Source organism: Brachypodium distachyon, chromosome 1 (genome assembly GCF_000005505.3).
Source record: "Brachypodium distachyon strain Bd21 chromosome 1, Brachypodium_distachyon_v3.0, whole genome shotgun sequence".
Classification (NCBI taxonomy): domain Eukaryota; kingdom Viridiplantae; phylum Streptophyta; class Magnoliopsida; order Poales; family Poaceae; genus Brachypodium; species Brachypodium distachyon.
Window position 1 is genome coordinate 14,610,028 of NC_016131.3, and position 24,848 is coordinate 14,634,875.

Consider the following 24,848-nt stretch of genomic DNA (forward strand, 5'->3'; position numbering starts at 1 on the left):
TGTATTTTTTTTGAGATTTTATCCAAATCATTGTACCCATAATAGATGTCGAATCTGAATAAAATTACAGGTGATTTTCAAAAAGAAAAAAAAGGCATTGTCCAAAAAAAAAGAAAAAGAAAGGGCAAGACCGCAAGATTCGGAAGGCGTAGCTAGAGAGGATGGATTTCCTCAAAAAAAAAGCTAGAGAGGATAGATGAGACCTGATCTTTCTTTTCATTTTGATTTTGTAAACCTTTCTTTAAAATTAGTAAAACCAGTGGCATGCAATTCAAGTACAGTCAGAGCACGTGTTTTTAGTTGATCACAACTCGAGTTGATCAACTCAACTCATGCAAGCCCCCTTAAGTTACATCCATGATCTGCCCCCATGACTCAACGAGCAAACTAAGCATGAACAAGGGCTAGCCAACTAACTACTCGCTGAATGCAGGACGAACCCTTGCCGGTTTCAGATTTAAAAATAACTGTTGGTTCCTGTCGTGTCAATAACTAGGTGCTAAACTGCCAATCAGCAGGGGTCAGCAGCAATGAACCGCAGCTAATCAGCTCCAACCTTCGCTTGTTTAACTCAGTCTAATCGATCATTCAAAGTAATCCTCGACAAAGAGAACTTCTCAATCCTCAGAACTCTATATATAGCCCGACATGTCATGTTTAAGTACATATTACATATAAAGCCTATCGTATCAAAAATAATATCCGATGAGAAGCACATGCATGAGTGAGTACTTAACAATAAACACATGTTCTTTTCCCTTCTGCTTATCTGAAACTAGGGAGCAAGCAAGCTCGCATCATCGACCCCGACCTACTACATATACTAAGATTAAACGCATGTACAGATGCATCGATCAGCAGACAATTAACAATAAGTACGTCAGCTCAGCTGGGTGGAAATATCAGTTCTTGCTTGGAATCTTGCGTGCACTTTTTGCATTGCTGACGATCGGTCAGCCTGCCTGCTACAGCTGACTAGACGTCCAGTAGTACCTCCATTGCAATTTCTTAAGTGTACTTTAATCTGGTTCAATGACATTATTGCCTCTTAAGTATGGGTGCTCCTGCCGTCATCTTCTGCAGTTCCAAAAACTAAAAGCGAACAAAAGGACATCTGGACGCACCTTTTCTTCCTACATTTGTCCTCTGAAGTTCTACGAAGGGACGTTAATTAGAAGGCACTAGTTTGCAATGGCTTTCGGTTTGGAGCTAATATATGTGTGTGCCTGTCACTGTCAGGGTTTCTTGGTTCAAGCTTAGTAAATAATCAACCCAGAGGCAGAGGATAAGCAGTGCCATTTTGAAAGAAGCGACCTTAATGCCTGTTGGTTGTCCCATTTGGTTGCTGGGATTGGACTGGGGAATTCAGGGGCTGGAATTGGAATTCTGTTCTTTGGAATATCAGGTGTTTGGATGCTAGCTATTGGCATTGGGGATTGAAATTGTTTTTGCATCAATTTCAAAGAAATTTTGGAGGATTTTTTTGTAAGATTTAGAAATTCCGGGATGCATCTCTATGATTATGAACTTGATTCCATAATAAATCTAACCAAGTCTGCCTGTTGCTAATTCTCTCCTTAATTGCTCTGAAATTCTTGTGTTGGATCATTTTCCGTGAAGTACCACCCATGAGCAACACTTAAAAAATTCTTTTGCCTTGAGATCCCGTATAGAATCCACAGTAGCTGAAATAATAACATCGTTTTGTTTTTTGAAAGGGAAATACTAATAACATCGTGTTCTTCTGTCACTTGAATCTCAACATGGATCAGGTATAAGATAGTCCCCCCGTTTCTAAATACTTGTCGTGATTTTAATGCAAATTTGTTACTCCCTGCTTCCCATTTTAAACGTCGTTTTAGATCAACCCCGTATACCAAGGCACACGGTTTACAGCGGCTCCTCTGCTCACGCACAGCCGCAATTAGCTGCATGCCGTTAATGCAGACTGCGGCTTTAGTGCTGCATGCAGTTTTTGCGCCAATGATGGCTGCATGCATACCTGCCATCTCCTCCTTCCACTAATCACGCTGCATGCGGTTGGCCAGCGCGTCCAAGCGATTAATCCACGGGAAAGGAAACCGATGACTGATTTTAGGCAACCGTAGTCAAGCGCTAATACGACGGTTAATTTGGGAAATAAATAAAAACCCAAGACGACGTTTAAAATGGGAAGAAGGGAGTACATATTTAGCCAAGTTAATCGCTACATATTTACAAATCTGCATGGAGTGGAGCACACAAACTTGAACAGGCATGGCATATATAAATGTGCTTCAAGAATTTTAATTCATATATCTTGATCATGTACTATATATATCTTACTAGTTCGAGTACGTACTATGAGACCCTACCCCCTAAAAGAGCATATCATCCCAACTTGTCCTTACTCTCGATCCTCCACATAGTTTAAACTAAATTAAGCAGTCACACGTCACACTCTTGCACTTTTCTCTTCTCTCCACTTCCTCTTCCTCCATCGATCTCCATATATATCATCGCATGGCACACCAACAAGCTCTAGCAAGTCAGCAAGAAGACCAAGAAAATATCAAACCATTTTAGTAGCATAGTGCGTGTGTGCAAGGCGGCCAAGCTATAGCTTATCAGATAGTGTGGTTGGGCAAAGATCTATTATCCATGGCGAGAGTGTACTCTTCCTCTTCGTCTTCGTCGCCGGTGGCGGCGGCGATGGCAGCGAGTGGGCAGAGGAGGGAGGTGTTCACGGTGTGGATGAAGTCGCTGGTGCTCAACGGGCGGGGCTGCACCGTGTACGACTCCGGCGGCAGGATCGTGTACCGCGTGGACAACTACGGCTCCAGGAGCTGCCACGACGTCTGCCTCATGGACCTCCACGGTGGCATCGTCCTCAACATCCTCAAAAAGGTGCTTAGCTGGTTAACTGAACTAATCTTGATATGAATTGATTTCTATCGCCCCAAGCATACTTGATTGCCAGGAGCTTGATGTATTCAGGAAAATTAACAAGCTAAATTTGGAATGCAATGAACAGATCATCTTCTCTATATTGGTTTTCTTTTTTCAAAGTACACAACATTGCTACAAATACATCTTCAGTTTTGATCCTCTGCATGTTTTGACCATACTTGACTGTGAACAAATGCAGAAGCTGGCGTTTGGCAAGTGGGAGGGGTACAAGTGGAGCAACGACCGTAAGCAGCAAGCGTGGTTCACGGTGGCCCGGCCGCCGCTCTTTCGCCGGACCAGCCACCAATCATCATCATCGTCGTGCGAATTCGAGACCGAACCTGGCCACACGATGCGATACAGGATCGACGGCGGTGAGAAGCGGGCGTGCTGCAGGATCGTTGACGAGGCGACCGGTGCCGTCGTGGCGGAGGTGAAGAGGAAGGTGACGGCGGGCGGGGTGGCGCTGGGGGAGGACGTGCTGGCGCTGGTGGTGGAGCCTGGCGTCGACCACTCGCTCATCATGGGGCTGGTGCTCATCTACGGGCTCATGAACCGCACCATGTGAATGGAAAGCAAAAGACGAAATGGCTGTATCAGAAAGCAGAAACCTCTTCCTTTATTTCTACAGAAGAACGAGTCGTAGTGTAATTTTGATGGGCACTGATCTGCAAGTAATTTTGATACCATGATGGGATGGTCTAGCAAAGATAGCTCTTTTTTTTTTGCTTCCTTGGCCCTTTCTTTTACTAAGTAAACATTGTAGTCCTGTTAAGCATAATACGATCAATAAAATTGGATTGTATTTGGCTTTACCTCATTCACAATTTTAACTGAAGCGGCAGAACCAGCAACGATCCCATTCTTCAGGTCATCGGTATTCGGTGGGCAGTTATTAAGACTTTGACATCAGCAAGGAATATACACCATAAAAGTCAAATAAACTTGCACTGACTGCAAGGATAAGTTTTTAATCCAACTGAGGTGCTCAGGCTAACTCTAACATACAGGCCCGGATGGGAGGGTATATATATGGTAGATCAGGCCCTACACTATCTGCCAGAACTTCCAAAAGATTAAATTTAATTAACTCAAAAATCGCCTACACATGAAGAACAACAGGAGAGCCATTCATCGTCGATCTTCTTGGTGGCTTCACGCTATGCTTCTGATGTATCTACACACACTAGACACGAGCTACATGAAATAGCTTAGAGTTGTCTTCTTCCTAGATCCGCCTTCACCGTAGAGGTCGTTCCATTGAATAAGCGCGTTCATATTTGTTGAATCGGATGATATACTTGCACATACCTATACAACAGGCAAGTAGTTATGTTAGCATCACGTGTTTATACCAACAATTTGGAGATAGAAAAACATTATTCGGCATTGTACACCTGAATACATTTTAGTATCCTCGGAATATATTCTAGTTCTGTTTATCTAGCAATATATTTTAGAACCCAGAATATATCAATACTGGTATTGCATACTCTCCTAGTCTTGATACTAAAGCCCACTATATAGTGACATCAAATCTACTTGTGTAATCGAGTGTGATTTGCATAACGTTTGTTTCTCCCTCCTTTTCCATGTAGTGTCAGGGTAAGAATTAGATCAAAATTGCAGTAATATTTACCTGCTCATGTGCATGTTTGAGATCACTCAGTTTCAGGGAACGGATGTCGCTGCTAGAATACTTAGGAGGCATCGGTTTATTTTCTGCTTCAGCTAAGGATCTCTCCTGCAAGTAGACACAAAATGGTAAAAGGGAGGTCGGATGTAGCCTTAACAACAAGGATGATATGATAATTCAAATACTCCCTCCGTCCTGAAATAAGTGATGTGGGATATGTATAGATTCTTATACAAATCCACGTCACTTATTTCAGGACGGAGGTAGTACTGAAATCATTCTTCTGTGCAAAAAGAAAAGAAAATTTCCATGGCATTGACCATATTAGATCCATGGAGTGCAATCACAAGGGTCAGAGACTATTAATCAGCATATATTGAACTGACCTTCTTCTCTTTTTCAAGGATTTCCCTTATGGGGCGATTTGCAGCAGTAATACACAAATTCTGAGAAAAATAATAAAACTGTCAGCACAAAGACACAGAAAAAATATCTTTTGAAATATGAAAGAAACAAGAGACAATCCAAGCATGAACTAACATACCTTTAGATCACTGCCCGAATACCCCTCTGTCAAGTTGGCCAGTGCATCCAGATCCACATCATCTGCCATATCTTCTTTGGCTAGTATTACACTAAGAATCTTTTTTCTATTGGTTGCATCTGGTAAATTCACCATCAACCTAAACAAAAGTTTGTCAAGAGTTATTGATTGGTGGCATACAACCATTTGCATATTTTGTTTTGTTAAAATGTAAACCACACAGATGTATAAAAACTACCTCCTTGGGAGCCGCCTAATAACAGCCTCATCAAGATCAAATGGCCTATTGGTGGCAGCAAGTACTAATACACGTTCTTTAGCTTTTGTTCTTAAACCATCCCAGTTCACCATAAATTCATTTTTCATCTTACGCATGGCTTCATGTTCTCCTGGGTTCTCACGTCTACCCAGCATGCCATCAACCTACAAAGATGGGGCCATAGCAAGAAAGAAGTTTGCCTATGTAAGACAAACTATTGTAATGCTAGCTGTAGAATCATCAATTATGACATAACTGACCTCATCCACGAAAATGACACTAGGAGCAATTTTGCTTGCAAGTGAAAACACAGCTTTCACATATTTCTCTCCCTCACCAAACCACTGTTAGAGTTACAGGTCAGAAAACGAAGTACTCGAACGGAAAGCAATCTGGATGAGTGCCTTTACGAGAATACCTTTGAGGCAATGCTTGACATTGATATATTGATGAAGTTTGCACCGGCCTCTGTTGCAACAGCTTTAGCAAGCATGGTTTTCCCCGTTCCCGGTGGACCAAAAAGTAATATTCCTTTACATGGCTGGTGCAAAATAGGCAACCAGAACAATGGATGCACACGAGTAAGTTGAGACTTTTCTTTGAATGAAAAACAATATGGTACCAGTCATACACAACATGCTACCTTCAATTTAAACGGGCTCATGTTTCTTTTTTCTCATTTAAATTAGGAAATACATGAATATATGATAATAACTGGTAATTGCACAAGGAATGAATGGTGCTAGGCATAAGAAAATATATTATCTTTAAAAATGCTCCTAATGAGTATCATACATACAGTAAAACAAAAAATGGTTAACGCTAGAAAACACAAAACAATAGAGATAATGGACTTCTGGACAGACCAAAGCAGGACAGTATTCCAATGTTTGCATACCCACTTAACATGGCTGAGTATTAATAGACATAGAGGGATATCCTACTTGAAAGGAAAAACAAGAACAAGACATTGTTACAGGTGAAACAGTCAAACAGACGAGATGCCTTACTTGCAAGGGTAAAAGGCAAATAAGTACGAGACTTAAAGGTGAAACAAAGGACTCACAGAAGGAACATGTGTAGTATTAAAAAAAAAATACTCCCTCTGATCCTAAATTGTTGTCAAAATATTACATGTATCTAGACGCTTTTTAAGAATAGATTCATCCATATTTGGGCAAATTTGAGTCAAGAATTTAGGATCAGAGGGAGTAGTAAGCATAATTTATGAAGATTGGAGAGTGCTTCCTACCTTCATAAGCTGCCCCTTGGAGAACAACTCTGGCCTTTTCAATGGAAGCATAACTAATTCCATCAAAGTCTCCTTGACATTCTCTAGTGCTCCAATGTCGTCAAAGGTAACACCTATCTCTTCCGGAGGGATCACATCACCAAGAAGCTTTTTTTCAAATTCATTCTCAGTGGCAATATCCTGACAATGAGAAAAAGGAGGTATGTGAGTCATAAACTCAAAGGCACCATTAATGCGATAAGGCCTACAGCCCCAAACAATATTTTATTACTATTCTATACTCCTATATTAGGATCAATCTTATAGGTGAAACCCAAGTTCAGTCTGACATATTTGCAGGCTTCAAACAAATATTGGGACGCAGGCTGCACGTGACCAGGTCTAGTCATATTAATGAGGTCATCGCTACCATTAAAATGATAAAACTCACTTTGAGTGACTTCTTTGTGCTCTTTTTCTTATGGTCGTTTTGCATGCTTTCCGACAAATCAACCCCATGCTGCAGGCTGCAATATAACAATTATCAGTAAAACAATCGCCAGATAAACAAGAAAGAACTTTCTGGCATGACATTGTGAAGTGTCCAAAGTTACAGAAGAAACCTTTCAGCAGAAAGAGCAAACACGTCCTTTCCAGGAGTTGGAATGATACCCTTTGTAACTTGATGAGTAAAAGCATAACCAACTATTTTGTCCACACCTGATAACATAGTAGACATATGATGACACTGCATGGACTAAATTATACAGGATAGGAACATCAAGTAGGACTGTACTCACATTCGTTTGTAAGAATTCGATCTTTCACACATAGTGTACTCTCTAAATCGGTACATTCCAGTCTATGGCGATTTAGAAACTGCATCAAATTGCAGAAAGACATTAGTAGAACCACGAGATATTAAGAAATAGAAAAGGCAGTTGAATGGAGTGACAATTTAAATTTCAAGCAAACATCTACTTAAAACTAAAAGTGTGAAAAAGGATAACAAAGTAAAACTTACAAAAAAAAGAATTAATGTTTTAGTCTATTATAATACAAAAATACAAAAAGACACAACAAAGTAAAACTTACAGACTGGACTTTTGAAATGTTAGCCTTTGCCTTTAGGATTTCAACATCACAATCTAATTGCTTTTTCCACTGTGAAAGTTCCAATTCATCCTGTAGCATGTTTTCAGAGTTAAAACTTGGAGAGGATACTGCCAAGTAGGAAGCAGCGAAGCACTCTGACACACCTGTGGTGGTTGTATTGTCACTTTATTGGGGAAAAGTTTCGTGACATGCTTTGCAGTCTTCACTGCTTCTTTGTTTTTATCATTCACCCGGCCAAAGCTATCCTGCATTGCCAAACATCAGACTGTGACAGTAAAGGTGTAATCATAACAACCGCACTTATGACATAACCTGTAATTTAATTCATCAAAAAGGTCCACTAAAACCAATTTCAGTATCATAAAGCTCCCCAGAACCTACATATTTCAATTTCCGAATTTGTTTCTTCCCCTGACCGTTCTTTCAGATCTACTAATTTACTGTGTGGCAACCAAATAAAGCCCCCAACACAGAATGCCTTAATGCGAGCAAACTTAAAGATGCAAGGTACTTTCAGCAAAACCAAGAAAGGCACCTGGAACGCAAGGTCGAGTATTGCTGCTTGGCTGTATGGGAACTTTGAAAGAAAAGGAGACCCGTTGTTTAGCTGTATATAGAAGCATCTTATTTGTTAGCTGAATGGAAATAAATGGATAATTTTACAGAATCAGGTATATATCATCTTTACGATAAGTAATACCTTATCTTTCCGAGCGTCCGCCTGGGTCTGAGATCCAATGATAAGAACACCAGCTGGAAAAATTTCAAGCTTACTCTTTAGACCATGATAAGAGTAACTGTTTCCACACACTTTTTCGACGTCCTTCAGAAATAGGATAAGAGGACCATGCTCACTTTCTTCGGATGCAAACTGTATACAGATATCCCAGTAAGTAATAGGGAAATAATAACAAATGATCACAAAAGTAAGGCCAAGAAGACTGTACAAACCTCAAATATTACATCGAATGGATGTTTAGCTCTATCTTCCCATCCTGGACCGTCGAGGCAAAGACTCTCAACTGGAGATAGAAATAAACATAAATAAGGGGACACAAAAAATACCAATATGGCAATAGATAGCAAAAATCACAATAAGTATATGCTTTAGTTATAACTCATTGAGTAGATAGGAACAGCAGAGGGAAGGAACTCGCCCGCGCAGAAGAAACCATGATCAACCTCACAATTGCCTCCAAGGTCAATGCCCCCGAGAATCTGTTTGTCAAATCTGACTCCAACTTTTGAGGATCCATTTTCCTCAAAAGAAAGTCGCACTTCACCCTGTGCACCATAATCTGGAGGTCTGCAAGTTGTATAATTTGGCACAGATCATTAGTACATGCAAGGAAAAGCCACATAGTTCAGTGACCATCACACATCATCACAGGTCAGATCAAAAACCAGAAACTCAAACCAGCCTGGGTATTTTGCTCAATCAGAAATCCTACCACTAGTGAAGATGGACCACACGACTTACATTCAAAAGACTAATCCAGTAAAATATCATATGCAATTACAGGAAAAAGGGAACTAGGGACAATTCCCAGTGATTGTTGTATCAGACCTATCTTCCCCACAGCCCATTTGGAACGTAAGCTTTCCATACAGAACGAAACATACACTCTGGAGGCACAGTTCCAACAAAATGCTTACCGACATTATGCACCCCAAACAGGGCTAAATCAACCAGTTTGACCCCGTATCTTATAATAAACAATATAATTATTACAAGTTACTTTAAACCTTATTTTGTACTCCTGTTCTTCATATATCTCAGAATAGGTTTTCCAGGTTTGCACAATAAAATAAATTTATGTCTATAGTAGGTACTTAAAAGTAATTGAGAGAGAAGACATTTTAAAAATTCCAGGAACATTCACACATGTGGAGTAAGGAACTCAGATGCACATTTTAAAAAAAGCCTATCTTAAAGTATGGGCCACACCTTTGTCCCTCATAGATAAACCTTGATGATTGCGAATAACCAGTGTATCTCACCCTATCACCTGAACAGAACATCAAAAGCATTAGTACTGCCTCGAATGAATATCAATTTATAGCAGGTAGTTTCATTGCCATCAGCCCATCACAAATAAATGTGAAAATAAATAATACAATGTCCTACAGCCCATTTTATAACGTCAAGGACAAATAGGCCACCATACTCAATTCAAAAGTTACTCACTACACCTAGACTAAAAATAGTTAAGGTCAAATTTAGTGTTGAGTTGACACCAGAGGCATTATAATCTTACCCTTTTTGTACAACACTGATTCCTTTGACTTTGAAGACTGTCCCTGAAACAACAAATTATACTCGAGTTGAATTCAATATACCAAAGAGAAGTGAGACAAGATGAGGTATGCTAATCTTTAAGAAGGCATATTTACACAAATGAACTAAGTTATGCCATAACAAGCTATCAGGTAGATCTAATTTCCAGACCAATGTTTACTAAGTAGGCATAAGGAGATTCAATTAAGGTGAAGTTAACCAATGCTACAGCTTTGTGATACATTTGCAAACAGTAGCAATACTGTGAATTTACTGCAATTCTTTAGTGCAGCTTCTTTAAAAATTTAAGCTCTGAGAGAAAAAATAAGCCAAGCTTTCAAAAGGCACTAGCAGCATTACATAAATAGTATAGCAAAAGGTATTGCACAAAAAAATTAAGAAGAATGGCGGAAGCATATATCTAGTCTAGCAAAACAAATAATCATATCTCTCAGATAGAGTTGGTTATGCTTTCTATGAAGGGAGTGAAAGAGGCTCTGTTCAATATAGCATCAGTCTAACAGCAAGAGAATAAGCATGATATGGTTAAGAGGCTTACACCCAACAGTAACGACGAATCTATGACAAGCAGTCTAGCACCAAAGTATTTGGTCAGAGCCTTCACCAATATTTCTTGGTATATCTCAGACCCTATAAAAAATAGTTGACACTCCATGCATATATCAATTTAACAAAATTAACTGAATAACTGTAATTTCATTTAGTTAAAAGGATACCTGCTGGACCAGATAATAATACTCGTTGAGAAATAGAACTTATTATTTTTGTCCACTCCATGGCTTCCTTGTGACACAAGTTTACATGTGCTGTTGTCACAAGAGAACTTTTGGTACTCTCGCTGCAAGGATGAGAAGATATTAAAGATAGTTCTTAATCACCTGAGACCAATCAATCAATGTTCTACAAGCCCATTAACTAAAAGGGGAGACTGTACTCGAGTCATCGGTATTCATTAGTATATCCAATGGTCTTGCATAATGACCAACTGATCGTTCTGTCTACCAGACTACCACTAGTCTATATCTCTAAATTAAGCTCCAAACCAGTCTAAATCTCTCCATATGTCCAAAATAAATATTGTAAACAATATAACAAAGAACTGCTTTCAGAACAAGAGAGCTGTTAGTGTTTATACCTCAGATAATATGGAAAACTATCGAAGGACTCTGATAAATCACTTGCACTGAGAACGGCCTTCTTCAGATCTTCTTTTAAAAGTTGATGTTGAGCAAATGATACATTTTCTTCAGAAGAATACTGGCTCTGCTCCTCCATTGTTTTACATAAACTGCTGACTATCTCTGTATCTAACGAACAAAACATAGACATTATTTCAGACTCACTTCCACTTTTACAGCAGTATAATAAATAAGACGTGCCCAGTTTTGAGAAACACAAGACAAAAAAAAAATTGAAGTCCATCTATATTTGCTATCATCCCTTTCCAAATATCTTGAATGCTAAATTAAATGAACTCAATATCTCAAAATGATTAGGGCCTTAGGAAAGAAATGAAGCTGTCTCACCATGAGGAACCAACGGAGGGCGGCCATATTCAAAACTAAACGGCACTGGTAACTTGGCTCTTTTAGATGATAAACTTCCAATAACTGGATATTGCCCATGTTGAACACCGCACAGGGGAGAAAACGTCGATGTGCTTGATTTTTCCTCTGGAAGTTTCTGAAATATCTACCAATACATTAAGGACTTCCAAGTCAGAAAGCATTTTCTCTAAACAACCAGGGTTTGTTTGGCTCCATTGCTAACCCCATCAATTGCCCATCTAACCTTGCTTAGTTAGGCAAAGTGTTTGGTAGAGTTCAAAAACCCTGTTTTGTCAAGCAAGTTTCTCATGTGGAGGAGAACAAAGCCTACTAAAAAAATATTAGGTAATAATTATAATTAGATATAGAAAAAACACAGTGGTTTACGTTATCAAGACAACATGACCTAGCATGACAGCGTTGCTTAACAAAGCAAAGTAGCAAAAAGATCCAGGCATGCCTGTAGTCGCCAATAGATACAAGTACTATGAAACTAGTTGGTGATAAAAAGAAAAGGATACATAAGCATGCCTCCCAACTGGACTAAAAGTAACTTCATCGCCTCCAATCAATGTGACCTTAGCAGCCTTGTCTAAGGCCTTCCCATTTACATGGACAACTTTAGATACATAGACCTCAAGGGATGCACCCCTCTGAAAAATAGGTCAAATCTGAGTCATAAACAGCAAACGCAGAAAGAAAAACAGAGTAATCAGTTAAATACTAAAATTAAGAATTCAACCATACCCTAACATGCTTCAGTTTACAAACATGTACTCCGGGATATGAGTCTGTCAATCTCAAATCACATTTGAGACCATGTCCAACAGTGAAATGGGTAGCATAAATAGGAACTGTGGGAAACTGTACAGCACAAAGAGGAATATAATCATGAGCAAAAATAATGGTAGAAAATTAACAAATGGTATGATAGCTCCCTGGTTTGTACCAAACTACAAATAGTGCAGAACTAAGTGGGAAATAAACAAAATGGTCAGACATCTCCCTGGTAAAAAATGACAGATGCCAACAATTACAAAAAGTCTAACTGTGAAATGTTATATATTATGCATGTAACTTGTAAGCACGGACAATAGAGATTGGATTACACTTAATCCAGTGTGGCGATCCACATGTGTGAATCAAACACTGTAGCAATTGAATTGTGCAATACAATCCGTTAAGAAAAATGTAAATGTCTCCACTTCCACAAATAGCCTTCTTTCAGCAATAAACCAAGTGCGACAGTACTGTGGAATGAAAGACAATGGATGGAACACACGATGATTCATGTGGCCATTAGAGTAACAGTGTTATATAAAATCAAGGAAATCTCATCCCAACTGGGCTAGATCAGGTTCTCATTGGGAAAGATCTGTTGATAAGAATTAGTGTGCACTTAAAATGGTATAAATTCAACCATCATACAATTGCAGAGAAATGTTCCTACTCAAAACTCAAGAAAATAGCATTCAATATTGCACAAGCCAGTTGATTATGTAAGTGCACAAGACAAACTAAATGACTCCCAAGTGTAATGTTAGCCCACTAGGCTATAAATAGGGCAGGAGGTAGCAACTTATAGTTGCAAAGGCAGGACACTGAAAACTCAAGATAAATATTAGAATTATCATTCTGAAATAACCAAACAATCACTACTGCACGATTACAAAACTCACATTTATGAATCATGATGCTTGATGAACTCCAGTGAAGGCACTACACATGTTGGACAGATAATGACAGGGTATAGATAATGCATAGAGCCAGCAAACAGTAGCTGGACGAGAGGAACTACTGTAGTTCTCTGGTTCTGGGAGATGCAATTATTCTTGCTCCATTTTGGAGAAAAGCTATTTTCATCTCCAATAGCACGCAAAGGTACTATGTGCATGATTTGATGGGATTCACGGTAGAGCTCTAGCAGACATACTCATATCTAACCAAAAAAAATTCCTCCGTATGCTGATCCATTCAATATACAGTATCACAGTAAAACGGTTTTTTATCTGCTCCGTATACCAAAATTGGCTACTATTTGATGACTAGCAAGGCTACAACAGTTCAATCGTCCATAAAAATCTTGGTTAGTTGCAATACAATCACAAAATAGAATTGTAGCACCGCGCTTCACATCAATGGAGTTGTCCTAAACAACAGACCTGAGGAGACGGAGACAGGGAAATCAGTCTACCCCAAGGTTCAGCACGGCCGCCAGCCAATGGCTGATTCGCCTTCCAGGCCGTCATCTCTTCCACAGACGTCCACTCTCCCAGCCGAGAACACCTTCTCGGGGCCCTTCTCTTCCTCACTGAACCATTATTAAAACAGGGCAATCAAATACCTTTGCGTGCTAAACCAAACCCAGCCCTAACAGCCCGTGAGTGGGCATTCATTCATGACTATCACCCAAACAATATACCTCCTGAATTCGACACCGTAGCCGAATTCGACACGGTGGACGACGCCGGGACGGGCCGCGTGGACCCCCGCAGATTATCATTCGAGGTGTCCAGCACATCGGCCGCCGCCGCCGCCGTCGTATCCCTCGCGGTTGCCTCCGCCGCCGCCTCCGTCGCCGCCGCCGCCGCCGTTGTCTCAGCCTGCCACCAAACACAGCAACCACAATCAGATACAATCGGTTTTCCCCAATCTGCACACGTACATACAGACAAGGAAGACGGGCACGGGCCATACCGCAGCCTTGGCTCGCTTGCCCGAGCGGCTCCGAGGCGGGGTCACGGCCTCCTCCTTCGGTGCCGGCGACGCCTGGGCCGACGCAGAATCCGACGCCGGCGGTGTCGGGGTCGCGGGCTCCTCCGACGAGGAAGGCCCCCGCTTCGCCGCCGAGCTCCGCCTCGTGTCGACCATCGCCGCGTCCGCCGCGCCGGGTACCGGATCGGCGGCAGGAGAGCAGGCCGCGAAGCCCGAGAGACGTGACGACACGAGAGGGGGAGAGAGAACACGCACGAGGCGAGGGTTCGATTTCTTTTTTCTTCTTTCACCTTTACGTTTGCGGATCGCGAAGGTTGGTGCGAGAGGCGCGCGGCGCTTATTTATATACACACACGCTGCGGCTGATACTGGAATTTAACTGCGTTTTACTGGAAGATAAATCGTCGAAAAAAATTTAAAAATAGTTTTTTTTTGTTTTTCTTCCGAGTTTAGATGGTGCTGCTAACGTCTCAATCTTACGGCCCATGGTAATGGCGCCCACAGATATTTGTTCCGCCCACAGAGGGTATCGATACTCATTCGATTAATATTTCTAATGATTTTATATGACAAACAATAATTACAAAAAATTTATATATTTTTTCATTTATTTTCATGATAAAATTATATTTATTTCTATTTATAATCATCGAAAGGCAATTTACGCCCTTTTATTGAACATTTATTTCATGATAAAATTATGGGAAATTTATATAGACACGTTGCGGCTGGAATAGGAAACCGGCGGCATTTTACGAGAAGAGAAATTGTGGAAGGGAAAATAATAAATTCAAGAAAATATTTATTCTTTAGTTTCCCTTCCGAATTTAGATGGTGCCGCTAACTTTACAGTCTTACGGCACATGGTACTGAGGGTTTAGGGTTTAGGGTTCTAGATCATTGTTTTCGTCCACGGATGTTAAGGCATATACAATGGTTGATATGTCTGCATTTTCTTATGTGTTCCGTGTCATTTAGAAAAAGACAACAAAATATGTTGTACAACAGGTTATATCTTAGTGTCATATCTTACGATTAATGCTTAGATGAATAAAATCAATTAAATAAGTGTTAAGAAAAGATAAAATGTAGTACAATGAGAAATTTGTCTTATCATTCTAGTCATAAAATCATATCTTAGTTCATAGAAGGCCTTTTTTCACTCTTCTCTCTTCCACACCGGTAATTATCCTACTTGACATTGCTAAAAAAAGCTGTTGTCACCCCGTTGTACACGCTCTTACCCATGGTTAATAAGATTAGCCATGGTAGGATATTAATACGTGGGTTGACTATGGGTTGTCCGATTAATATTTTCTAATGATTTTATGTGGCAAACTATAATTGCAAAAATGATTAAGCTTTTTTCAAAAAAAAACTCATGATAATTATTATTATTATTGGATTTTTGGAATATAATTATATTTATTTCTATTTGATCGTAAGAAGGTAGTTTATGCCCTTTTGTTGCGTATTATTTCAGCACAAAAGTACACGGAAATTCATATATACACCTTGCAGCTGGAACAGGAAACAAACAACGTTTTTGTGAGAAGATAAAATAGTGGACCGGAAAAAATAAATAAGAAATTCAAGGAAATAATATATTTTTCTTTGTTTTCCTTCCAAGTTTAGATGGTCCCGCTGACTTTGCAATCTTAACGCCCATGGTAGGACGCCTACGAATATATAACCCATGTCGTTTATAAATTATTGTTTTCGCCCAGAGAGTTTACCCATGGTTAATTAGATTAGCCATGGTGCGTAGGTTGACTATGTCTCGTCCGATGTATATTTCTAATGATTTTATTCGGCAAGTTATAAATACAAAAATGATTTATTTTTTACATGTAAATTATTATGCTCTTTTATAAATGCACAGTTCATACAACATAAATTTATCTATTTGTTTTGAGGAACCCTATTATTTATACGAACTGAATGCAGCTACATGATGTCGTGTGTCCGTGCGGTAGGAATGGCACTGGTGCTGCCACGGCAGCATCCCAATGTTTGATAATGGATGGATCATGATTGGAAGAGACAAACCTAGTAAATACGCAAGGACGTGTGGCGGCGAGGCGCACGGTCGACAGGGCCGGCGAGGTCCATGACATGTGGCAGGTCGAAGTGCTCGTCACCGCCTAGCCTGATGGACTGCAGTCCGTAGTCATGGCGGAGCGCGGTGGTGTTCAGGTCGGTGCCGTTGATGAGCGCCAACCGCGGGTTTCCCTCGCGGGACGAGTGAAAAACCGTCACGTGATTAGGAAGCCTGGATGAGACGAGAGTTGGGAGCCGGATATGCTAGGAAGCGAAGAACCGCCATCATGCTCGGCCTCTCCTCCTGCTCGATGATGTCAGACTCATCGATAGCAGGGGAGGACGCTGACATCGGTATCAGAGGAGAGGACGGTGACAGCGTCAGGCGGGTTGAAGACTTCATCGTCGCGGGGTTCGATGGACTACGGTCCGTGGTATGGAGGATATTGCAAAATTTACCCATAAAAATTATATTGTTTTAATAATATATTAGATGTTAACATTGAATTTGTCCTCTTTTGGGAGCTCCTCTTGTACACATGAGATAGAGATATTTAGAAGATATTGTCCCCACATTATTAGCATTTTAATGCTGACTTTTCATATATACTTTTTGAAAGTAAAATGCTGATACAGGTTTTTTCATGAAAATAACCCATCATCTGCAATGAAGTGGACTTGATATTATGGTTCTACTATATACATATCCCGTGTATGTTTTTTTATATTATTTAATTTCTGATGATAGATGTTTAGGAATAATTTATGAATGTGATTCAAATCACGAGAATAATGGTTACATTAATTTCACGGGTAATTGCTCCATACATACATATGCACTCCCGAGGCATGTTTGTCTATAGGAATCTAATGTGACAATTATCACAATTCTAAACATCCTACTATAAATATCTATTTTATGGAATACTCTACACAAATATCCTAGTCTAGATACCATAAGCTATGACCTTCCATGATAAATATCATCAATCTCTCTTCATGTATACTCTCAAGTTTTCGAGTGTTCTAATTATCTTACGATAAAATACTTATCACACTCTCTCAAGAAACCTCCTTGCAAATATTTTCTTCTTTGGTGCAACCTCTTAAACCTTTTAGAATATTGCAATCTTCTCGAGCGTTCACTAGAAGGCTCCTTGTAAATATTTTACTTTTATCCAAAGTATTCTAGAAACTTCTCAAGTATGCATTGTTAATTTTCAACACTGCGCAAACACATGCCGGAACTTCCGGCTAGCCGAAACTTCCGCGAATTACCTGAACTTCCGCATATTCCCGAGAGAACAAACAGAGAGCAACCGGAGGTTGGGCGGGAAGTTGCACCGGAACTTCCTCCACCTGGTTGGGGTGGAAGTTCTAGGCGGAACTTCCTCCACCTGGAATGCAGCCGGCACAAAAACAGTTCTTTGAAAATTGGTTACTCCTCTCACTTTTTGGGTAGGCTTCTTGGTGGGTGCAATATATGTATTTGCGTACGTGAAATTGATTCACCCATTTACCTTCCCTTGTGGACTCCGTTTTTATACTACGGAGTTCCTGCGACTCAATATAAATAAAAAGCCGCTAAACACCACTATGCTTCTTTTCTTTTTAGGGCAACAAATTGACTTGTGCCAAATGATCTCAAATCTGAAACACTCAAGCACACGATTAGTCCACGTGTCATGTTGTCATTAACACCAAAACACTTAGGGAAGGAAATGCCCTTTCATCTGGTGATATTGCTCTTTATATCACTACTACAAAACAATGCATATGTGACGAGTCATCAGTGACGGGCCCCCATCAGTGACGGGCGCGTGAGGCCCGTCACTAATGGTTTAATGTGAAAAATAGCAAAATTCACACAAACACACATCAGTGGCGGTCACTTCATTTAGGCCCGCCACTGATGACTAATGGAAACCTTTGAAGATTGAAATAATCATAACTAATTTATAAAAAATCAGAAAAATGTGATTCTTGCTAAAGTCTTATTTTTTCTTGCTTAACATGATGGAACAATAATATCATATGTTAGCATATTAAAAATGAAATGTAGTACAAACTTGTTATTTTCCACACTTGAAATTTATGGTTTTATGCCAAATGACAAAAGTATGGTTTCAAATGAGATATTTTTGTGAAGGAACTTGCAATTAACATGGTTCCAAATGAAACCTATCCATTTTTCACACAAAGTAGACCATATTTATAATTTATAGACCAACGTAGTTATATAAAATACTTTACATTATATGAAATATGGAAATACAAAAAAAAATGTCTGGCCTCATCACTGTCGGGCCTCGCAGTTATACCCGCCAGTGATGTCATTTTTTGGGCCGGCCAACCCATCTGAGTCCTAAAAAGCCTGGCCTATAAACCCCCCTCGGCTAACCCTAACCCCCACCTTCTGCTCTCTCTCTCTCTCTCTCTCTCTCTCTCTCTCCCATTCCCTTCCTCCCTTCCGTCGCCACCTCTTTCCCCCCTCCAGATCAACCTCTCCACCTCGTCCCTCTCTCTGCTCTCCCTCTGTACCTCCACCTCACGCGCCCCTCTCTCTCTCTCCCTCTCCTCTCTGCGAGCCCGCCGCCACCCTCACCATGGCGTCATCCCCCACCGCCAGCAACCGGGATCCGGCCTCCCTCGCACAGCAGCGGCGGGATCCCTGGGCTGTCAGTCCAGAACCAGAGATTCAGTTCAGAGCCCGAAGTTGCAGAGCGTGAGCAACTCCATGTCGGCGTCGACGTGCTTGGTCCAGAGACGCTTGTGCTGGTTAAAGGCGACGTCGAGCCACAGCTTCATGTCCCTGTTGAAGTGTACCACGGCCGCTCCCCTGATGTCATCTGGCCTAACGTGCGGCTTGCATCCCAGCGGGATCCGGCCTCCCATGCCGCTCAGCCGCCGGATCTGGCCTCCCCCACCCCTCGCCGCCCGTCAGTCGTGAGATATCAAGTACGGCGCCGCCTGACCCGACCCCGCGCACGCGCCGTCGGATCCAGCGCCCCCGACTCCTCTCCCGGTTAGTTTCGATCGGTTCTGTCTCTACCTCTCCGGATTTCTGTTTTCTCGATCTGTTTTCTCTCTCAATCTCTCGATCTGTTTTCTCTCTCACAGCTCGCGGGTGGAGAGGAGGAGCTCGTCGCTGCCATCATGGAGACGCTGGGCTGCCGTTGCTTGACGAGGATTCCGTGCGGAGCTGACCCTGGACTGCCGTGCCGTGGGTTCGGTGCGCGGCCATGGAGGGCGGCACGCCGGTTCTTGCCACTGCCGGTTCTCGATTTTGTGGTTCTAGGTTTTTGTTTATGTGATTCGTTTCTGTGGTGAGATCTGTGATCCTGTGAGTTTCCATTTCGTGATTTGTGAATTGTTGAATGGACGACCAAAATTTGCAGGCCCGTGGCCTGCTTTTTTTTTAAAATAATGAAAATGTTATCGGTGGCGGGCACAAAATGTAATCGACAGTGATAGGTGCATCATTACTAACGACCGAAGCACCCGCCAGTGATGTACCCCACATCGCAGGCAGCAAATTTGTAACAGACGGCCCGTCTGTTGGCGTTTTGCGCCCGTTACTGATGTGCTCTTTTGTAGTAGTGTATAGTGACATATTTGCATCTACCGATGTGCCCTTTTGTAGTAGTGTATAGTGACATATTTGCATCTATGCAACACAAGCAATCGTTATCTTTCAAGACATGATGATTCCATGGGATCAATGCCACATGATTTGCATCTGGTTTATCATTATGTGAAGACCTGCACATGTGTGTGATGTCCCATACCTCATAATTTTAGAATGATTGGTGGATACAACCACTAGAATAGAATGAAGTTTAAATTAGTGTTGAATAAAGTTGGATCTTCCCCTAAAAAAATGTTATGAGCCTCGTGCAAGTTAGTTTTTTTCATCAGTACTCATGTTCAAGTTAGTGTTGAATAAAGCTGGATCTTTCATAAAAAGAATGTCACGAGCCTGGTGCAAGTTACACGATGTCACTAGCAAGCTGGCATAGGGAGTCGAAAACGTCCTCTCCAAAGGCGTCAATCCGCCTCGGCGTTTTTCCGAGCACTTAGCTAGCTTTAGCTTTTCCCTTTCATTCTGCGCGTCTGCGCCTATACATTCCGACTCTTAATTAAGATTAGAGCGTGGTCTCAGCTGGTCATTGAGATTATGCATAGGAAGATGGAGGAATCAAGGGCGGCACAGATCACAGTGTGGTCTCAACTGGTCATTGAGATTAAAACCGGTCCATGGGTGGATTTCCACAGAAAGATATACTAACACAGCAATTACGAATACGTATGAATTTGTGCATAAATTTAGCTGGGGTACCTACGTACACGGGACGGGAATCATAACAGTAAAAAATACAAACAAAAGGAGAAGAGATCGTCGACTACTTAAAATTGCGTGCAAAGCGCCTAGCTAGCTAGTACGGACACTCTGAATCTTCAAGTGCGCATGCATGACAGCATCAGCCTGTTCAAAAATTCACAAGCTAGCTCAAGCTGTATAATCTATAATGTGCTCAGTTGAACTTCCATTGAGGAGCCGGGTTCATACGCCGTTGTCTGAGAATTTCCTTCAGCTTCCTTTCCGTTATTTGGTAAAAAAAAAAGCTTCCTTTCCGTTAATTCTGCGATAAAAGGCCCCTTTGTTTCAAAGGAATTCCAAAAAAAATTTGGAGGATTTCAAATCCTCAGGAATTTTTCCTACGTGGTTCGTTTGATTCAAAGGATTACAAACCATAGGAAATTTTTCTTAGGATTCATTTCTACTAGTTTTGTAAGAAAAATTCTATCCAATCCAACTTCATTGTAACAATCCTATGTTTTTTTCATGTGCACAATCAAACACCGTCTGTTTCCTGTAGTATTGAAGATGACATGCCACTTTGACCTTATATTTTTCCTATTCCTAGGTTTTAGAAATCCGTGTCCCTAATTCTTTTAAGAGATTGATTGGATTCTCGAACACCCGTACTTGGCTGGCACCGGCAGCCGCAGCAGGGACAGGCCTGCAGGGTAGCAGAACAAGAGAATCAACAGGGGTCTTCAAATGAGTTCAGTGGTGTGGTACGAGATTTTGTTTAGGAGGTACTACTAACTAACACAATAATTTTTTTCAAAAAATATACATAATAATTTACTATTCCACCAACAACAAAGGATGTCTCAACTTTCAATAAATTTGAATGCATCTATATACTAAGTCATGTCTACATACATTCAAATTTTGACAAACTTAAAACATTTTTTGTTGGACGGAGGAAGTACAACAATAAGATAAACAACAACGGTTCTGGGATCACAATGAAAAGAGAAGAAAAGAAAAGAAAATTGTTGTCTCACCATGTCTCGACTCGAGGTTGGTTGATTTCTTGGCCAAAAGCGTGTATCACGAACGAACAGTACCCGGAACTGAAGGGCGCCGCAAACTCACTCTCGCAATGTCAATCGGAAACAAAATCTCTCGCCTTCACGATTATGAAAAACCGTATAGTATTTCCTATGTTTTATAATTCTTGTCAAAATATTACATGTATCTAGACATTTTTTAGGAATAGATACATATTTCTTCCGTTCCTAAATACTTGTCGCTGTTTTAGTACAACAGTGACAAGTATTTAGGAACGGAAGGAGTACACATTTGGTCAAATTTGAGATAAGAATTATGAAACGGAAGCAGTAAGAGATAGCAGGCACAGGGGACGTACGTGACGGCTTAATATGTAGGGGCAATCGTCGTACGTATGTGTACGTCCGAGTCCCTACCCATCTCCTGTTCTTGTTACAATATAAAATCTATCGAGCTTTCCGTTTCCTCCTCCTGGCCGGTCTTGTTCGTCTCCTCTTCCTTCTTTCTTGTACACGGGCTCGCCCTCTCCACCTCCCATCAACCCCACAAAACAAGCTCCAGTCCTGATTAGATTCTAATTAAAAACAATTAAGAGCTCTGGTCCCTCGGAAGAAGAAAGCTCCGGTGTGTTGGTCCAATCACTGTTCGGCACGACACACGTAGATCACCTCACCTTACAAAGGACGGAAGACAAACGAGAATACTCTTTTATCTTGCCCGGAGCTAAGCAGAAAGCACAATCGACAAGAGCAAACAACAAAGTTCGGCACCCAAACCCAAGTGACTGACTGCTAAAATAAACCAAATGGTTCCGGTTCCGGCAGGTGACTTGGACACAAGCAGCAAAAGAGAGCGTACGCACCGTTCAATGGCCACGGGAGACGAGAGCTAACAGTAACAGCGGATGACGGCAACAAGCACACAGGAACCAAGGGACGTAAAAGGTGGCCACGAGTGTAGTAGTAGTAGAACAGATGACCCACCCCGCCGGCAATCGGATTCAATTATCAGCTTCACACAACCAAATTGCATTGGATTAAGCCAGAGACAGCGACACTTTGTACAAAAGCAAGTACGACTAAAGTTGCATTGGATTAAGCCAAAGATCGCGGCACTTTGTACAAAAGCAAGTAGTACCAAAGAAACGCACACCACACGAACATATAGCAAGTAGAGCATCACCATCATCTGATCATCGCCATCCATGGCCACAGATCTTACAACAGTGCTAGTAGTAGTAGAACCTTCTTCAGCCCTGGATTTTCAGAATCTTACTCAGTTCAGGTAGTTCATGGCAGGGCAGGGCATGGCCGGCACCTACTGGGTCTCGGTCCCGCCGCCTTTCAGAGGCTCGGCGGCCTCTGGCGGCGAGGGCTCGCCGAACACCTTGGCGATGCGCTCGGTGGGGATGGCCGGGAGGTAGCGCGCCCCGGTGTACCCTTGCTGGGCAGCGGAGGCGATCACGCTGTTGTACTTCTCTGACCAGTAGGCGGCCGTGGGCACGACGATCTGCGCCACGTGCGGGAACAGCGGCAGGCCGTTGAGCGCGCGCCAGGTGGACACGGCGAGGTGCTCTGCCGCAGGCTCGTAGCGCGTGTAGAGGTCCTTGGCCGCCGGCTCGATCTTACCGAGCACGTCCTTGGCCACTGGCTCGACCTTCCCGTACGCGACGCGGGCTGCGCCAGACAGGCCCGACCGCTGCGCCTCGCTGGTGATCTCCCTCGCCGCCTCCGGCACGCCTTGGGCTGCCGCGTAGGCACGGGCGGACGCGGCCTTCAGCGACGACGGGAGGTGCTTGTCGAGCTCCTGCACCGTGCCGTCCACCTGCGGTTCATTGTCAGTGCACGTCAGTTAGCAACCACACGCAGTTTGTTCGGATACAGTGCTTGAAATCTACACCCAATTGTCACTGAATTTTCACTGCGACAAACGCAATCAAATTTAATACCCTCCCAGAGCGTGACTTCGTTGTCGGCATGTGATTCACTCGCTACCTCGGAGTCTCCGCCAGAGCTACTGTGCGACGGAATCTGAAGGAATCTAGGGACCAGGACACGGCATGATTTCACTGACCAGCGTACTAAAAAAATTCCCCACCGCAGAGGTGATTAACACAGCGCTAGGTCACAAATCAACGGCGCAAACCCGGGGTCTTTCCCGTGCTTCCGTGCGCGGCATGGCACGGCAGCAGCAGCCCTAGCCCCCCGGCGAAACAGCCGCTACGCGCCCCGGCACCGCGGAACGAGCACAACCGTACACGTACCACCAACCAACCAATCGCTGTTACCGCGGAGGAGAAGGGGAAGGGGGGGAATTGCGCGTACCTTGCGGTCGACGAAGGCGAGGACGTGGAGGGGGACGTCCTTGAAGCGGCCGACGACGGGGCCGGCGACGCCCCTGACGGCGGACTCGACGGCGTCGACGCCGGGGCGGAGCGGGCCGGAGTGGTCCCTGGCGAGCGCGTAGAGCCCCGCGAGGCACAGCGCTGCCTGCGCCGCCGCCACGTGCACGAACTCCAGCCGCCTCAGCCTCGGCCTGCCCTCCTCGCGCTCCACCTCCACCTCCCTCTCCTGCAACCAAACCCCCCAAAATCCCGAACCAAATCAGCACCAAATCGAGCGGAAAAGCAGCGGGAAGAAGGGGAGATCGAAGGGGTTCCGGTCGTCCGCTTACCACCACCTGCGGGCTGGGCTCTTCCGCCATGGCTCGCGCACCGGACGCGGGGTTTTTCTCTAGAACCTGGTCGGGGGAATACGATGTGACTCGGGGAGACGGCAAGGAATCTCTCTCTAGTTTTCCTGCTCTTCTAATAAACGAGGAAATGGAGGGAACCGGGATATATAGGCGGTGAGGGACGTTGCTGGACCGTGCGATGCGGGCGGCGTTCGATCGCAGCCGTCGACTGGGAACGGGCCAGAGGCGTCCAGATTCCGGAGCGGGGCCGCCACGTTATGGCGGGCGCGGGGGACACGTGGACGGCGTGACAGGGTGCCGTGTCCACGTCTCTTCCGGCGGTATCTTGTCTTCGTCCGTACGTGTGTGCCGGGACGTTGGGCTTGGACTGTCGATGGATGGATGGACGGCTGTGGTTGACCGGAGAGCACCATTGCGGTGGGCGGCGGTGAGGTCATGCTGCTGATGTGATGTCTGACCCTTTGTTCTTGACGT

At 42.8% G+C, this 24,848-nt stretch overlaps 3 protein-coding genes and 1 long non-coding RNA gene across 6 annotated transcripts; 2 read left to right on the forward strand and 2 right to left on the reverse strand.

Annotated features, from left to right (window-relative positions):
• Nucleotides 1-2,529: 2,529 nt before the first annotated feature.
• Nucleotides 2,530-3,741, forward strand: LOC100837149 (protein LURP-one-related 11). The gene is made up of 2 exons (XM_003562426.4): nt 2,530-2,886; nt 3,128-3,741. Exons 1-2 carry the CDS (start codon nt 2,641-2,643, stop codon nt 3,494-3,496), a joined length of 615 nt encoding a protein of 204 aa, XP_003562474.1. The 5' UTR covers nt 2,530-2,640; the 3' UTR covers nt 3,497-3,741.
• A 96-nt stretch (nt 3,742-3,837) lies between these two features.
• LOC100835916 lies at nt 3,838-14,582 on the reverse strand. 3 transcript variants are annotated; one of them, XM_024456876.1, is made up of 28 exons: nt 14,258-14,582; nt 13,983-14,163; nt 13,723-13,871; nt 12,308-12,424; nt 12,082-12,213; nt 11,540-11,705; nt 11,149-11,314; nt 10,730-10,851; nt 10,552-10,643; nt 9,973-10,015; nt 9,663-9,723; nt 8,833-9,020; nt 8,666-8,736; nt 8,415-8,585; nt 8,250-8,321; nt 7,858-7,959; nt 7,694-7,783; nt 7,399-7,477; nt 7,222-7,318; nt 7,050-7,125; nt 6,620-6,799; nt 5,786-5,908; nt 5,628-5,711; nt 5,347-5,531; nt 5,109-5,247; nt 4,951-5,010; nt 4,568-4,672; nt 3,838-4,239 (listed from the first exon to the last, which is right to left on the reverse strand). In XM_024456876.1, exons 1-28 carry the CDS (start codon nt 14,429-14,431, stop codon nt 4,126-4,128), a joined length of 3,339 nt encoding a protein of 1,112 aa, XP_024312644.1. In that variant the 5' UTR covers nt 14,432-14,582; the 3' UTR covers nt 3,838-4,125. The 3 variants fall into 3 exon arrangements, with proteins under 3 accessions (XP_024312644.1, XP_010234132.1, XP_024312643.1); XM_010235830.3 differs by having other exon boundaries at nt 8,872-9,020; nt 11,149-11,320; XM_024456875.1 differs by having other exon boundaries at nt 11,149-11,320.
• Nucleotides 14,583-18,722: 4,140 nt separating this feature from the next.
• Nucleotides 18,723-20,015, forward strand: LOC106865911. Its single transcript, XR_001405523.2, has 2 exons — nt 18,723-19,340; nt 19,436-20,015. It is a non-coding gene; the product is annotated as an uncharacterized LOC106865911 (long non-coding RNA).
• A 2,674-nt stretch (nt 20,016-22,689) lies between these two features.
• Nucleotides 22,690-24,503, reverse strand: LOC100838427 (stress-related protein). The gene is made up of 3 exons (XM_010235839.3): nt 24,354-24,503; nt 24,005-24,250; nt 22,690-23,504 (listed from the first exon to the last, which is right to left on the reverse strand). The coding sequence occupies exons 1-3, from the start codon at nt 24,381-24,383 to the stop codon at nt 22,998-23,000; spliced, it is 783 nt and encodes a 260-aa protein (XP_010234141.1). The 5' UTR covers nt 24,384-24,503; the 3' UTR covers nt 22,690-22,997.
• Nucleotides 24,504-24,848: the final 345 nt, after the last annotated feature.

Bases quoted from the DNA above. Each gene is read 5' to 3' on its own strand.
- LOC100837149 (XM_003562426.4), top strand. From the start codon at position 2,641: ATGGCGAGAGTGTACTCTTCCTCTTCGTCTTCGTCGCCGGTGGCGGCG. The intron at 2,887-3,127 runs GTGCTTAGCTGG...GAACAAATGCAG, and splicing joins TCCTCAACATCCTCAAAAAG to AAGCTGGCGTTTGGCAAGTG.
- LOC100835916 (XM_024456875.1), bottom strand. From the start codon at position 14,431: ATGGTCGACACGAGGCGGAGCTCGGCGGCGAAGCGGGGGCCTTCCTCG. The intron at 7,478-7,693 runs GTAAGTTTTACT...AATTTGATGCAG, and splicing joins ACATTTCAAAAGTCCAGTCT to TTTCTAAATCGCCATAGACT. The intron at 5,532-5,627 runs GTCAGTTATGTC...CCATCTTTGTAG, and splicing joins GTGTCATTTTCGTGGATGAG to GTTGATGGCATGCTGGGTAG.
- LOC100838427 (XM_010235839.3), bottom strand. From the start codon at position 24,383: ATGGCGGAAGAGCCCAGCCCGCAGGTGGTG. The intron at 24,251-24,353 runs GTAAGCGGACGA...GTTTGGTTGCAG, and splicing joins AGCCCAGCCCGCAGGTGGTG to GAGAGGGAGGTGGAGGTGGA. The intron at 23,505-24,004 runs GTACGCGCAATT...AATGAACCGCAG, and splicing joins TCGCCTTCGTCGACCGCAAG to GTGGACGGCACGGTGCAGGA.